Consider the following 14,604-nt stretch of genomic DNA (forward strand, 5'->3'; position numbering starts at 1 on the left):
CAGACCTGGGATGCCTATCCATTTGATGAACCATAGTCCAATGGCTAAAATTTTTGTCAGTCTGCAGACTGTGGTCTCTCAATCATGATTAATGCTCAATTACTTTTTGAAGAACCTCAGGCAAAGAGATGTGTAGTTCAAACCCCTCAAAACTGGCAGAACGTGACATTAGCATACATAGTATGGCTCTGGAAAGCCTTGGGAGTAGATAGACTATACAAGGTTTGCTTACATATGTTCTGAAGCCATGGAGTGAATTGTACATGTTTATCCGTGAAAGAAGAGACAATTTTGAGCCTTTCCTTCCAAATCCCCAGTTCTCTTGCCAAAAGCTTCCAGCCAAGCTAAGTATATATATTTTAATTTTATCCTTGACCAGCAGGTTAGTCCAGGCTATTTTCCCTCAAGAGAGATGCTTTGACAGGGGCCTTAGAAGGGTAATAATGTGGTCCTTTGGAGATTAAGAACATTAATGAAATGTAATTTCAGACTAGGGTTGGCAAATGAAATGAACCACAGACTTGGAAGTGTCCTTGAAGATGACTTAATGTTTTCAGTTGTCAGTGAGAAAAGTAAAGCTGAGAGTGTAACTCTCCAATTCAAGCTGTCCTAGCTTAGTTGAGATCCAGGCCTGTGTTTGCAATTGCTGCTTCACACTTCCAACTCCTCTGTGCTGATTGGTTGGTTCTGGGAACCAACAAAACATGGCAGTTAACTGTAAGCATTTAGGGTGGACGAGGAATTCAAGTAGAAATGAATCATTTAAAAAGGTACATTAATGTCTTTGAACTTGGGAGAGATTCTATTTATTAGTTCCCTTTCTTCCTTCTGATATGCCTTACATTTCCCATTTATCAGACCGGTCTGTTTTTTTTTTTTTTTTTCTTTCTTACTTTATTTTGAAAAAATTTGTACATGACATATTTGTGATACTTGGACACAGTTTAATTAAAAACATGTTTCTTCTTATCACCTTTTCATTTGATGAAACTTGCCACTGTTAAATTGCAGCTGTTAACATCTTCTCAGTGACTTATGAGAACAGTCACAGTACTCAATTGCTGTGAGAGTAAAAAGAAAAAAAGTATACATAATTTGAGAAAAAGAGAGAATGTGTCATACTGTTAAGGGGAGAGATTCAAGTTTTCCAGTGTGTTTAAGAAGAAATACAAGTGTTTAAAATCATTGCTCTGGCTTTGGGTGCTAAGTTTAGGATTATCTTTGTTCAAAATACTTTCACATTATTCTATGCCTTTTTTTCCCCAGAGGTAATGGGGTTTTATTTTTGATAACGACCTTATCATAGTATAACTGCCAAATAATAAACTGCAAATATATAATGTACACAGTTTGGTAAATTTTGACATACGTATACACACAAAATCATTATCACAATTAAAATAATTAAATGTATTCGTCATCTCCAAAAGTTTCCTTTGATCCCTTGTAGTCCCTCCTACTCATCTTTCACTGTCCCTGTACAACCTCTTTCCAGCTGCATATGGATGTCCAATCGTTTCAGCAGAATTTGTTTGGAGAAAACAATCTGTTTTCCATCCACCAGATTGTCTTTGTACCTTTGTATAAAATCAGTTGTCTAACTATGGGTGCATCTATTTCTAAAATCTATTTTGTCACATTGGTTGACTTTTCTATCTTTTCACCAATGCTACACACTGTTTTGACTACTGTAACTTCGTAATAAGTTTTGAAAAAGGTATTTTTAGCCTTGCAACTTTATCCGTGGCTATCCTAGGTCCTTCTTTTGCATTTCCATGCGGATTTTAGAATGCGTTTGACAATTTCTACCAAAAAAAGTCTGCTGGAATTTTAACTGAAATCGAATTGATCTATAGATAATTTAGGTAGAATTGTCTTCTTAACAATATTGAGTCTTCTGCCCCATGGACGTGGTAGATGTCTCCATTTATTTAGGTCTTTAATTTTTGACACCAAAGTTTATTAATTTTCAGTCTTTCACACACTGATTATTTATCATTTAAATAAACGCATTTTATTTAAATACATTTACTTAAAAATTGTTTTCACTTCCTTGGATGAAAACCAATATCACTTGCCATGATTGGAAAGTAACTTTGATAATCAAATAAACAGAAAAATAGTGTTAGATTTCAGGTAAACACTGGTACTTGCTGAGGCTCTTAAATTTTTTTTGTTAAAAAGCATAATTAACAAGTCTTTAAAGATTCTAAAGACGTACTTACACCAAGCTGATCCTTTTCCTTTATGTACCCAAGTCCTACAAATAATAGGAAAAGGGAATTTTAATGACCCATGTAGCACTAAAAACTCATTTCTCTAATGTTGGATATGAGTTCCATAGTTAGGGAATAACTAGCTATTAGATAGGAGTGGCTTGAGCAAAGATCTAGGATTATGAGAACATTTGAGGAGTATAAAATCTGCAAGGTTAGAAATTCTTAGAGTGGTAGTTTTAAGCCTTGGTTGTATATAATCATCGCCTCGAGAGTTTAGAAGACTCAGGCCAAAAGAATCAGAATATTTGGATTGGAGCATCTGTATCTTTTAAAAGTTACCTAGGTAGTTCCAGTGCTTAGGAAGGGTGGAAAATCTCTGTGATAGAATGTTAGGATATTAATATGGGAGGATGTTGATGGTGGTGATGGTATTAAGTGGGCAGGCAGGAGAAAGCCCAGATTGATTAGCAGTGTCTGCCCTGGATGTCAGTGGTTGTGATGTTAAAAATGTCATTGTTACTTGCCATCTTAGGGCTAGAGTATGAATTGCCTGTCAAGGTAGCTGAATATTATTTTGAAGAACTGACAGAGCCCTGACTCTCCTTTCCATTAAGAACAAACACTCATGAATGTTCTGCTTCAGATGCTCTTTCAGTTTAAAAGCAGTATGATCTTTTCCTGCATTTAAGGGCATTAAATGCATATTTTAAGAGTCCTTATTATGATAGCATATTTAAATGCTAAATGACCTTTCCCCATACTTTACAATAGAAATGTGAAGTATTTTCGAAGCGGCTTTAACACAGTTGCTGCCTATAAGGAGTTCCACATAAGAAATGCATAGACTTCTTTGGGCAGCAGCACGTGTAACACGAGTAATCCAGATTTGCATTTGTAAATAAAATGAATGAGAAGAATCCGAATGTGAGTGGATTCCCTTCATTATTTATGCATTATTTTGATGCAGTCCTAAGTAAGACCCATTTAAAATAAGGCATCTTTGGGGCACCTGGGTGGCGCAGTGGGTTAAGCATCGGACTTCCTCTCGGGTGATGATCTCACGGTTTATGGGTTCAAGCCCTGCATCGGTTCTGTGCTGACCACTCAGAGCCTGGAACCTGTTTTAGATTCTATGTCTCCCTCCCTCTCTGCCCCTCCCCTGCTTGTGCTCTGTCTGTCTCTCTCTCAAAAAAACAAAAACAAAAACAAAACAAAACACTAAAAAAATTAAAATAAGGCATCTTTCAGGTGGGTAATATTTGCCATCTGTCAAGCTCTGTTTTCTCCCTAACATTGGCCATACTACTATCCTGAAAACTTCACCTGGAAAGGAAAAGAAAAGACAAGTCCACATCCAAATCCTCAAACTTGCTTTGGAGAAGCATGGGACTGAGGAAAGGAGAACTTCAACCTTGCTTAAATTTAAGAGGGGCAGAAAGAGGCATGGCAGAGGGCTGGAAGGTGGTGTCATAAAAATCTACGCTGAGCAATTGGTGGGGAGGCAAGTGGGAGAAAAGGGCTCCTCTGGGGAAGGCACCTTTGCAGCCCTTCAGGACAGTTTCTTGCGTCGCCCACTGTCCCTCCTCCCAGGCAGCCCCCACTCTCCGCCCGGCTCTCCCTCCCAGGGCTTCAGCGCTCGGCCTGGAGACCTGGTGGGCGGGGAAGCGTCTCCCGCCCTGCTTTCTCCCGCGCAGAGGGCGCGCGGAGCACAGGGGCATTAACTTAGCGCCCCGGGACTCTTAAGAGGCTTACTGGGCATCTGCGCCTCTTAGCGTCCCCAACCCCCGGCCGGAGTTGCGTCAAACTTTGCCCGTGTGTGGGTGGGAGGCAGCGGGACCGCGGCCGGTCCTGCAGCACCCGGCTGCCGGGCAGGGTTAGCTGTGGACGGCGCACTTTGCTCGCCAGGCACCTCTGAAGAATGGAGCAGTCACAGTGTGGCGGCAGAGACCGCAGCGGCAGCGGCCGACCCCACCTGGCCCCGGAGCTGGTGGCGGCCGCCCCTCCGCCCCCGTCTCCGGCGTTGCCAGTGCCCCCGGGGATACCGGTTCCTCCAACTTTCCTGCGGCCGCCCAGCCTCTTTCTGCGGGCAGCCGCAGCCGCCGCGGGAAGCGGGGGCTGCGCGCCGGCTCCCGGACTGGAGAGAGGGGTGGGCGCCGTGGGCTGCGGCTATCCGCGGACACCCAAGTGCGCCCGTTGTCGCAACCACGGCGTCGTGTCGGCACTCAAGGGCCACAAACGCTTCTGCCGCTGGCGGGACTGCGCGTGTGCCAAGTGCACCCTGATAGCCGAGCGCCAGCGCGTCATGGCCGCCCAGGTGGCGCTGCGCCGGCAGCAGGCCCAGGAGGAGAGCGAGGCCCGGGGGCTGCAGAGGTTCCTGTACCCGGGGCCCTGCGGGCCCGGGGGTCGGACACCCGGAGGCGGCAGCCGAACGGAGAATTCCCAGGCCTCGAGCGGCCGTGTGGCGGTGACGACGCTGGGACTGGGTGCCCTGAGACACACTGATCTGGCGACCCCTGCTTTCCAAGTTGTCCAGCCAGATGATATGGAGGAAAACCAAGGTGAGTTGGTCTTTCCATCTACTCTTTGCAAAGAAAAATGGTTGTTTTGGAGAAAAGCGCTTGGAAAGAAGTAGCCATGCCTCCGTGGTGGGCGAGAAAAGTTGTTTAAAAGAAGCATTCATTTAAGTTCTCGGAAACTGCACTGTAATATAAACGTTAATGAGGGTGCTAGAGACGCATCACCTTGGAAGGGCGTTTTGTACTCTTAGCGGATAGGAGAAGATCCTGTAAAAGGGAAGCGTGAGTGATTAGATGAGCAACTCATGCTGGGAATGGAGTTTGCACCCAAGTTGCTCTTAACTTTGCGTGAGTTAGAACTTTAAGCGGGCATGGGGTGAAAGCGTAGTGCTCTATACTCCTTTCACTTTTAAAACCAGAGTTAATCTTCCAGTGGTGCTGGAAATTCGCTGATTGTTGGGAATACAGTTCCTCATCTCTGGGGCAAAGCTTTGGTGCCAGCTAGAAGTGGAGAAATCTACCAAACCCCTTTTAACCTTCTTCCCTTACCTTAAAAATTTTAATCACCTCCTCCAACTGTTTGTCAGCCTCCAAAAGTGTAGAAATTCTAGCTGTAATATTTGAAGTTTCAACTCTTTCCTACAGGAGAGAAATTTAAGTTTCCCAGATTTGGGAAACCATTAGGGAGAAGTCCAATATTAGGAATTTATTTTCCAAGGATTTTTAATTTTTTCTCTTATTTATTGACTGCAAAACACCTACATCCTCTGCATTAGGTAAAAAAAGATATCTGTATTTTTTTAATTAGAGTTAAATAAAGTTTTCCTGCTGATGTAAATCTCACTGTATTTTAGTGAATTTCCCAGCCCTAACACTAAGCAGTGAAAATGTCATTTCAGCATTTTTGTATATATTCAAGACAAGTTGTGTCATATGAAATTCTGTGATAATGAAAAGTAAATCATTAATTGGAAAACTTCTTTGAATTGTGAATATTGCAAATCTTAGATCGCAGGATGTACTTTTGAAAAAGACTATCTCTGTATTTAAATATGGCATATTTGATTTTGTGTTCACCTATGCCAGTGTTTTGCCCATATTCTAGTTTATTTCAGTGGACTAAATAGACTATTTCTTATGAAAAATCAAAGAGTGCCAAAAACAAACTCATTAAACACATAGTAACTGCTGTAAAAAAAGTAAAAGTTAAAATTCTGTAAACTAAATGAACAATGAAATCTGGCTGCTAAATCTCTGCTAGACATTGATTTATATGTTTTTTGGGGGCGAGAGAGCAAAGTGTTCTGTTTTCTAGGGTCAAGTATTTTATTTTATTCTTTGCCTCAGTTGACCTCCTCTTTTGAAAAGCCATCCCTATAAGCCATTCCAAACTGACTGCCTCATGTTATCCAATATCCATAAACTGCAATATTCTATTTAATTTACTCATTAGACAAAAACCAATGAGTGATTCAGAGGTGAATAAGATTTTCCTACGCACAAAAAACTTACATACAAAAGAAGGAAGACTATATATACCCCAAACCTACAATACAAGACAAACTATACAATGATAAAAGTAAAGAGGTAAAACCAGGTATAGGAGTTGAGAGAACAGAGAGATGATGTAAATGGTATCACATATCTTAAAGATATCTTATTTTCTGGATAGTCTTATGCAATCAGTATTTTATTACATTATTTTGTACTCTGTGAGGGCAGCATACTAACAAAAATTATTTTGTGCATAAATTGCTATAGATATGAAATTTTGACACCTTACATGTTCGGAGGGCATATTTAGTGAGTCATAGACTCTGAGTACCCCACTTGACAGTTTACTCTTTCTAATGGAAATAGAGATCAAGATAAGATAAGAGGAAATGTAAACCAAATTAAAAGTTGTTTAGTGAATGTATACATTATTATTATTTTCCTGGCATAAGCTATATAAAAGGGCATTAAAATATTACTGTTATTAATATTAATATGTTCAACATGTTGAGGCATAAAATCAGATTTTTGTATAAAAGTATTTTTAGAAAACTTACCTTAATGTTGGAAGGGAGTTGTGATTTGAAGCAAATAACTAATAATATTGACACTTTGAAGATATGTACAGATTACAATAGTGCAATAGTGCAGTTTATAATTTTCTTTTAGAAACAATTTGGGGGCACCTGGGTGGCTCAGTGGGTTGAGTGTCCGACTTTGGCTCAGGTCATGATCTCACGGTTCGTGAGTTCGAGCCCCGTGTCGGGCTCTGTGCTGATGGCTCAGAGCCTGGAGCCTGCTCCGGATTCTGTGTCTCCCTCTCTCTCTGCCCCTCCCTCGCTCACACTTGGTCTCTATCTCTCTCAAAAATAAATAAACGTAAAAAAAATTAGAAACAATTTGACTGTACACTTAAAAAAATATTTCCTAGGGATTGAAAAAGAAAGTCCACATTTCAGAGCATTAAAAAATACCAGGTGTCTATTATCTCTCCTATAAAATAAAATACGTGCACTCTGGTATGATTTCAGATTGGTACAGCAGTGCTCATTATTGGTTTAGATTTGAAGTGAAATGAAGAATTTTGTTGTTTTTCACATTATTCGGGTAACTTAATTGAAACCTGAAATGTGAGCATTAAAAAAATATTGTTGAAATTTAGTATTAGGTATTAAATATTCATTGTCATAGTGAGATTGTTCTTTCCTTTGTTTTCTTATCTAAACAATCATTTTATTTAGTTCTTTTTTGCATAGTGTCATTTTGAAAAAATAGCTCACTGGGATAACAATGAAATTTGGGTGACAATCACCAAGTAGTGCAAATACTGTGAGATATTGATCTTATGCTAATAGTTGGGGTAATAATAGACTTTTATATTCTGATCCCTAAATTAACTACAGCATTTGAATATATAATTTTGTGACCCTGAAATGACATAATAAATAGCATTTCCCCATTGTTCCAATACCTGCATTTCTGAATGACTTTTTAAACTTCTTGTTCATTAAAATTTCTTGCAGTAAATAAGTATTACTAATATGCTATGAGTAAATGAATTATCTTATTCAGCATTAGTTTTGAGTAGGTAGTACTATTTTGGGGGAAATTTTCCTTTATTTGATTCCTTTTTTTTTTTTTTTCTCTCCCCCAGAACTAAAAGAGAGTAAATACGAATCATGCCAGAGTGGACAAGAAGAGCCAGTCTCCAAATCCCATCAACGTACTCTGGGATCCTCTCCTAAGCCTAATGGTGTCATTGGAAAACAAAACATCAGGCCGTCTATTTCAGAAAACTCAATCAAGGATGATAGCATTCAGCCTCCTCACCCTGGGGAGTTATCAGGAGGGGAAGAGAGTCCCAGGTCCCTGTCATCATCTGATTTGGAATCAGGAAATGAAAGTGAGTGGGCCAAAGACTTCACTGCTACCAGAGCCAGCCTTCCCACACTGTCCTCAAGAACAAGAGACCCTCTTGATATCCTTACCAGGATTTTCCCAAGTTATAGGCGTAGCCGACTAGAAGGCATTCTGCGGTTCTGCAAAGGGGATGTGGTCCAAGCCATTGAACAGGTCCTAAATGGGAAGGAGCACAGACCAGACACCAGGGACCTAGCAAGCTCAGGAGAATTGGCAAATACAGCTTTTCAGAGAGCTTCAAATTTTAGTTTAGGTGGAATTGGTTTTGGAACTCTAGGGAATAAATCAGCTTTCTCTCCTCTTCAGACTACGTCTGCCTCTTATGGAGGTGATTCACATCTCTACAGCTTAAACCCCAGACTAGGTATCAATCCGTTACGGCTGGCATATTCCTCTCCAGGAAGAGGGCTATCTGGTTTTATGTCTCCTTACCTCACTCCGGGGTTGGTACCAGCACTGCCTTTTCGGCCAGCTTTGGATTATGCATTTTCAGGAATGATTAGGGATTCTTCCTACCTTCCTAGCAAAGACTCCATAACTGGTGGCAGATTGTATTCCAGGCCAAATCAGGACAATCTGTAATATTTCTGCCTATTCTCTCTTTCTGGAACATTTCTAGAAGCATGCAACACAACCCTCACATCCACAGCTATTAATGTGTACATTATGTATGTGAGTGGATGACTAGGCCTTATATTTCTGTTTACAACCAATATGATAGATTTGAGATCTAAAGACTTTTCTTTAGCATTTATTAAGTGAAAGAAGCATTTAAACATTATATGTGCCTTGAATAAAGCCATTTCAGGAAATATTTTTACTTCAATGAATTTTCTCCCTAAAATATCAGTTGTAAGAATTCCTGTTTTAAAACTATACTTGTTTTTATTTTATTGAAAAAATGGAGTTTATAGTTGTAAAATGTTTATAAGGGTTAAAGTAACCCAGTATATAAAATGAACTAACAGGAAGAATTGAAAAGTTGAGGTAATTCCAAATAACTATTACTTTGAACTTTTTCTTCCCTTCTGTTCCTTGTACACAGGAGAGAAAAAACTTATTTAAAGTATTTTAAAGAATTTTATTCACATTTAAGTGGTTAGTAATAAGTAAAACTTTTGAGAAATTTAAATTCCTTATTTTTTTTTCTGTATGTTTTATTTTCATTCATTTGTGCCATTTGTGATAACAAGTGCCATTAATAAAACATTTCTCTTTAAAGCGAACTTTGTAAATCACACAAAGCCTGTGAACTAAATTTTAGCAAATGCGACTGCACCATCTCCTGGCCACTATCACTAATTGCATCTAAGTTCTGGTAAAGTGTAAAAGTTAGAAACAAATGGTTTCCTGATAAGATAAGCTAACCTTGTTTTGAAATGATCATTTTGGATCATGCTACAACTTTCATGTTATAAAGCGAACATCTGCTGTGGGTGAGGATTTTAATCTTTTTTTTTTTTTTTTTAAATCTGGAGAAATACTCCTTTCCGTATGTTGGTGACAATATGGCAGCCATTCTCAAAGGTAAAAATAGTCTTATTCAGATAATTTAAATAGCTGCTCAGATAAATATTGACTGATGGTAGGTAGATGATGCTTAATGTACTGAGGCGAGATATAAAATTTCCAAAGGGGAAATATTATCATTAAATTTTAGAGGATTCTTTGAGGTTTTAATAATACTTTTTGTTCTCCATCTGGAGCATACAAAAGCTATTTATTTTAGTAAGTCGAATGTCCCTGAGAAAACTACTTATAAAACAATTTTATGAAGTTTTCTTTATATGTCATCATTTTTTTTTTTTTAAGGACAGTAGCTTCTTTGTTGTTGTTAGGAATAAATGAAAACCCAGCTGTGGTAAAGGATAGTTGATGAGTGAGAAATAGGTTAAACAGTTTGAGCAACACGATTCACTAAAACTTTCTTAGATTATATCAGTGTGTATGTGTATATATATGCATATATATTTTATCAGAAAATATATTAAATGTGTAGTATCTCATCTTGGTATAGGATGTAGATATATTTGATAGAGTATGCATTATTTTTAGTGGTGTGACTATAAGAAAGCAGATCTTGTAAAGACTTGTAATCAGTATTCATTATTTATTAAAAAGTTTCAGATTCTAAGCCTAAGCCAAAATGCAGTGCCTGGCAAGTAGTTGATATTCAATTAATATATACTGAGTGAAGGAACCATTTTGGATAATAGATCTCTCTGAGACTCTGGTAAATCTTTTTTTTTTTTTTTAATGTTTTATTTATTTTTGAGACAGAGACAGAGCATGAACAGGGGAGGGGCAGAGAGAGAGAGGGAGACACAGAATCCGAAACAGGTTCCAGGCTCTGAGTTGTCAGCACAGAGCCTGATGTGGGGCTTGAACTCACAGACCACGAGATCATGACCTGAGCCAAAGTCGGACGCTCAACTGACTGAGCCACCTAGGCGCCCGAGACTCTGGTAAATCTAAAGAACTCTATATATGGCCTACGCACAGTTTTGCATATAATTTAACAGGGTTCTTGAATCTCTAAATGCCATTCACCATTCAGTATAGAATCCTTGCTGATTCTTAAATTGTTTCCATTGCATTAATTCACTTCCAAATGCTATTTTTTTTGGAAAAGTACTAGATCCTATAGAGGGTACCAAATGTAAAATATTGTGCTCTCGAGGAAGTTACGTTATACAATAGAGATCTGGCTTTTTTTGTTTGTTTGTTTGTTTGATCTGGCTTAATAATATAACAGTGCCAGAGACATTGGATTCTTTGTGTGGTTTACATAATGATATGCCTGTATCCATTTGAGAAGATGAATTGCTTTTGAACTGGGGAGAACATCCATTTTGGGCCATATTCAAATTAAAAAATAATGTTATAATCTTAAAACTTAAATTAATTTACATAATGCTTTACATATTTCATACCCTTTACAATACTTTTAGAACTAAATAAGCTTATAGAGTAGGTCCCATTTTCTCCAACATTAAATTGAATGTGAGGGACTTGAGGCTCAGCAGTAGTGTTGTCCATCCCCAAGATTACCATAATAGTGCCAATCATCAGCAGTAGAATTTACTTCACCAATTTCAATTAGACTCTAAGTTCTGAGGAACTTAGACTCATGTGTGTCTCCTCAAGCTTTGTATAGTATCTGGTATACAGCAGGTGCTCAAATAATAGCTTTCTGTGACTGAATTAAACCTAAAAAGGAAGTATTAGCTTAGAAATGTGCTTATTCAACAGCTGTTTATTAAACTCCTACTTTGTGCCAGTCACTGTGTTAGACACAGGAGATAAAGTGGTTAATACAATACAAGAGGTTAACAAGGCCTCACCTCAAGTTGCTCATAGTCTCTATTATCCATGTGTACAAAAACAACCAATCATGCAGTGTTGGTGCTATTTGACAATGTTGGTCTGCATAATTGTGAGGTTTATGCCCATGGATGCTGCTTGAGGTCTAAACTCCTAAGCCACTAATTAGGAAGAGGACATCTATTTCTATGTAATGTGTTTACGGAAGTGTAATTTTTTTGAGAGGTAAACTGCTTTCAGGTGTCTAGTGAAAGAAGTGGGCAAAGAGAAGCTTTTGTTCCCTTGAGTGGAGTGTGTGGAAGTTACCCTAGCTTCCTCATGGCCTCTGGATCGGAGCTATTTCCTGACCCCAATCCCAGGGTTGAACTTTTGGAATTTCTCTGAGTCCGTGCATAGGCCTCCTGGTGTAAGGTCTCATCTGGCTATTCTATGAAAATGGTTTAGAGTTGAGGGGACAATTGAAGAGCATGTGAGTCAAATGGTTTATTTTTTTCGCTGCAATTCCTGCTGAAACAAAAAGATTTGGGGGATTTTAAGACTGTCCTTTCTAGGAATTCCTCACTGTGAACTTAGAACTAAGAAAACTATGAAGTGGCCTCCTCATTCAACTCTTTATTTTTTTAAACACGGTTTCCTTAGACATTTGTTTTTCTTTGAAATTAAAAAGCCTTCAGAATGCAAGAGACACTTGGCATAAAGAACCTTATTATTTACCACTGTGAATAGAATTGTTCTCCCATTCACGAAATGAGATGAAGTGCATCATTAGCTTCATAAAGATAAAGCTATCCTCTGGGCACCGTGATTCTTCAGTGTAGACACTCGCCCTTTAGATCAAGGGTAACAGGAAAAGTTCTTGCTCAGATCCTTTCTTCTCCCTCCCCACATACCTCCAATAATCCTGTTATGGATGCCTGCACTGCAAAGCGAGGCCCATAGTTATTTGGCATAGTTCCCTCCAAATTGAAGCTGTTCTGGTGTAACATTTCAGAGCAGCTGTGCCAAACATTAAAGTCTTTTTTTTTTTTTTTTTTTTTTAGTTTTTGCTTGCTAAGTATTCGAATGAGAGAAATTCATTACTATTTCCTCTTTCTGAGCTCTATCTACACTAGTGATGGGGAATTCAAGGAAGACAGGATGACAGAGAAGAGAACTATGAAGGTGTCTGTTTTTTTACTTTTGCTAATTTGGCAATTAAAAAACTTACAGTGTAATTTCTTTAGACTGTCACAGTATCCTCTATGTCATAATGGCCCCATTATCTAGTTTTATGAGGATGCTCATAGTTTTAAAATGGGTGCACAGATGTGGCCTTATCAAAACACCTGTGTCAAAAAGTTGCTTTAAAATATCGAATGTTTAGGGCGCTTGGGTGGCTCGGTCGGTTAAGTGTCCGACTTCAGCTCAGGTCATGATCTCACGGTCCGTGAGTTCGAGCCCCATGTCGGGCTCTGTGCTGACCGCTCAGAGCCTGGAGCCTGTTTCAGATTCTGTGTCTCCCTCTCTCTCTGCCCCTCCCCTGTTCATGCTCTGTCTCTCTCTGTCTCAAAAATAAATAAACATTTAAAAAAATTTAAAATATCGAATGTTTATTAAACTCCATTTTAGTGATAAATTCATTCAAGAAAAATAGACTAAAAAAATAGGCTAGACATTGATATAAATGGAAGGAAATGTACAGAAAGTTGAACAAGCATACCAAAAAACGTTGATTAGAAAATCCATGTCAAGCAGGAAGTGTTTTAGATTCCTGTCTTTGACCTTTTATAAATTTTTTGTCAACCAGTTAGATGAAGGAATAAAGGTATAAAATTCATTGTTATCTTATTCTTGGGCAACACCTATTTAGGAAGGGCAGCTAATTTTTGGAGGACAGAATTAAGTTTTAAATTATTGATTCTCACCCTCTAACTCCCATTCCAGTGAACTGATAATAATGTTCAAGATGTTAGGACAAAAACAAAAAAAAAAACAAAAAAAAACAACAAAAACCCAACCAAACAAAAACCCAACAAAGGAAGAGAGACCTGGATTTACAACACCTTCTTAGGAGAAAAAAAAGTAATGTTATCTATTGATTGGTAAATTTACCATGAGATAACTGTGTAACATGCCTGTTCTAAAAGTCAATTGAAATTAGATTACGTGAATAGGAATAAAGTGTGTGGAATGAGGGAGGTGACAGTACCACGGAGTCTGGAATATCAGTTGGTCAGATATTGGCAGAAGTCATATGATTGGTTCTGAATGCTGTACACCAAGAGTGATTCTAAAACCTGGAATAAAACAGAGAGGTATAAAAGGCTAAGTGGTGATGGTGGTGGTGGTAGTACTGTTTTATGAGAAAGTGTTAGAAATAGGACAAATGACAATATTTAAAGAGCTAGCATATGACCAAAGTGGATAGGGGTTATTCTGTAGAGTGTAGAGGGCATGGAAAATGAAAGTTACATGGAGAGAGAATTCAGAGGAACATAAGGAAGGACTGTTTGGCAGTTGGCAACTGTCCAAGAGTGGAATGTGTGCCTTGTATAAAAATGTGTCCTGTACACAGTGAAAACACCATGTAGAAATGACCATGTAGAGGCCTGCTTGATGAGTTTTTCAAGCACTGCTTCCGTGTTGGAACTCAGTCATAAAGAAAGCCAGAACAATGGTCAATGTTTGTTGAATAAATGATTTTAAATTCTAAGATGATGACAATGAAAACACTCAACCATTATTTGTCAGTGAAGCACATTGTAGTTTTGTTCCTCGAAAGTCTCAGGAGTAGATGCAAAAGGAAGAGACAGAATAGTGTATGATTTATATAGGGAGTGAAGAAGTATAGAGGTTAGCAGGAGGTCAGTTGGTATACAGTTGGTCAGTTGGCCTAAGAAAAAAGAGAAGGGCTTAAAAAGGACACGAAGAACCCTGGAGATAAACATATTTTCCAGAAAGTGCACATTGGCATGTCTTCCTGAAAGGAGCGTTTACGCTGGAGTTGGGGAGACTTAGGATGGATTTAGCTAAATAGGCAGGTTAATTAAACTCGTGGTCATTTGTTCTCTTTCAGTAAAGCAAGGATAATAATTCTGAGCTATAGCTGATCACTATTAATAGATCTTACTAGAGTAGAGAAATGGGAGAGA

At 38.6% G+C, this 14,604-nt stretch overlaps 1 protein-coding gene across 1 annotated transcript; it reads left to right on the forward strand.

Annotated features, from left to right (window-relative positions):
* The first annotated feature begins 3,432 nt into the window (after window positions 1-3,432).
* DMRTA1 (DMRT like family A1) lies at window positions 3,433-10,326 on the forward strand. The gene is made up of 2 exons (XM_003995524.4): window positions 3,433-4,777; window positions 7,884-10,326. The coding sequence occupies exons 1-2, from the start codon at window positions 4,138-4,140 to the stop codon at window positions 8,729-8,731; spliced, it is 1,488 nt and encodes a 495-aa protein (XP_003995573.3). The 5' UTR covers window positions 3,433-4,137; the 3' UTR covers window positions 8,732-10,326.
* The last annotated feature ends 4,278 nt before the right edge of the window (window positions 10,327-14,604 follow it).

The sequence above is a fragment of the Felis catus genome, chromosome D4 (assembly GCF_018350175.1).
Source record: "Felis catus isolate Fca126 chromosome D4, F.catus_Fca126_mat1.0, whole genome shotgun sequence".
Taxonomy (NCBI): domain Eukaryota; kingdom Metazoa; phylum Chordata; class Mammalia; order Carnivora; family Felidae; genus Felis; species Felis catus.

Excerpts from the sequence above, each read along its gene's own strand:
- DMRTA1 (XM_003995524.4), top strand. The coding sequence starts at position 4,138 with ATGGAGCAGTCACAGTGTGGCGGCAGAGACCGCAGCGGCAGCGGCCGA. Across the intron at positions 4,778-7,883 it reads TGATATGGAGGAAAACCAAG|AACTAAAAGAGAGTAAATAC; the intron begins GTGAGTTGGTCT and ends TCTCTCCCCCAG.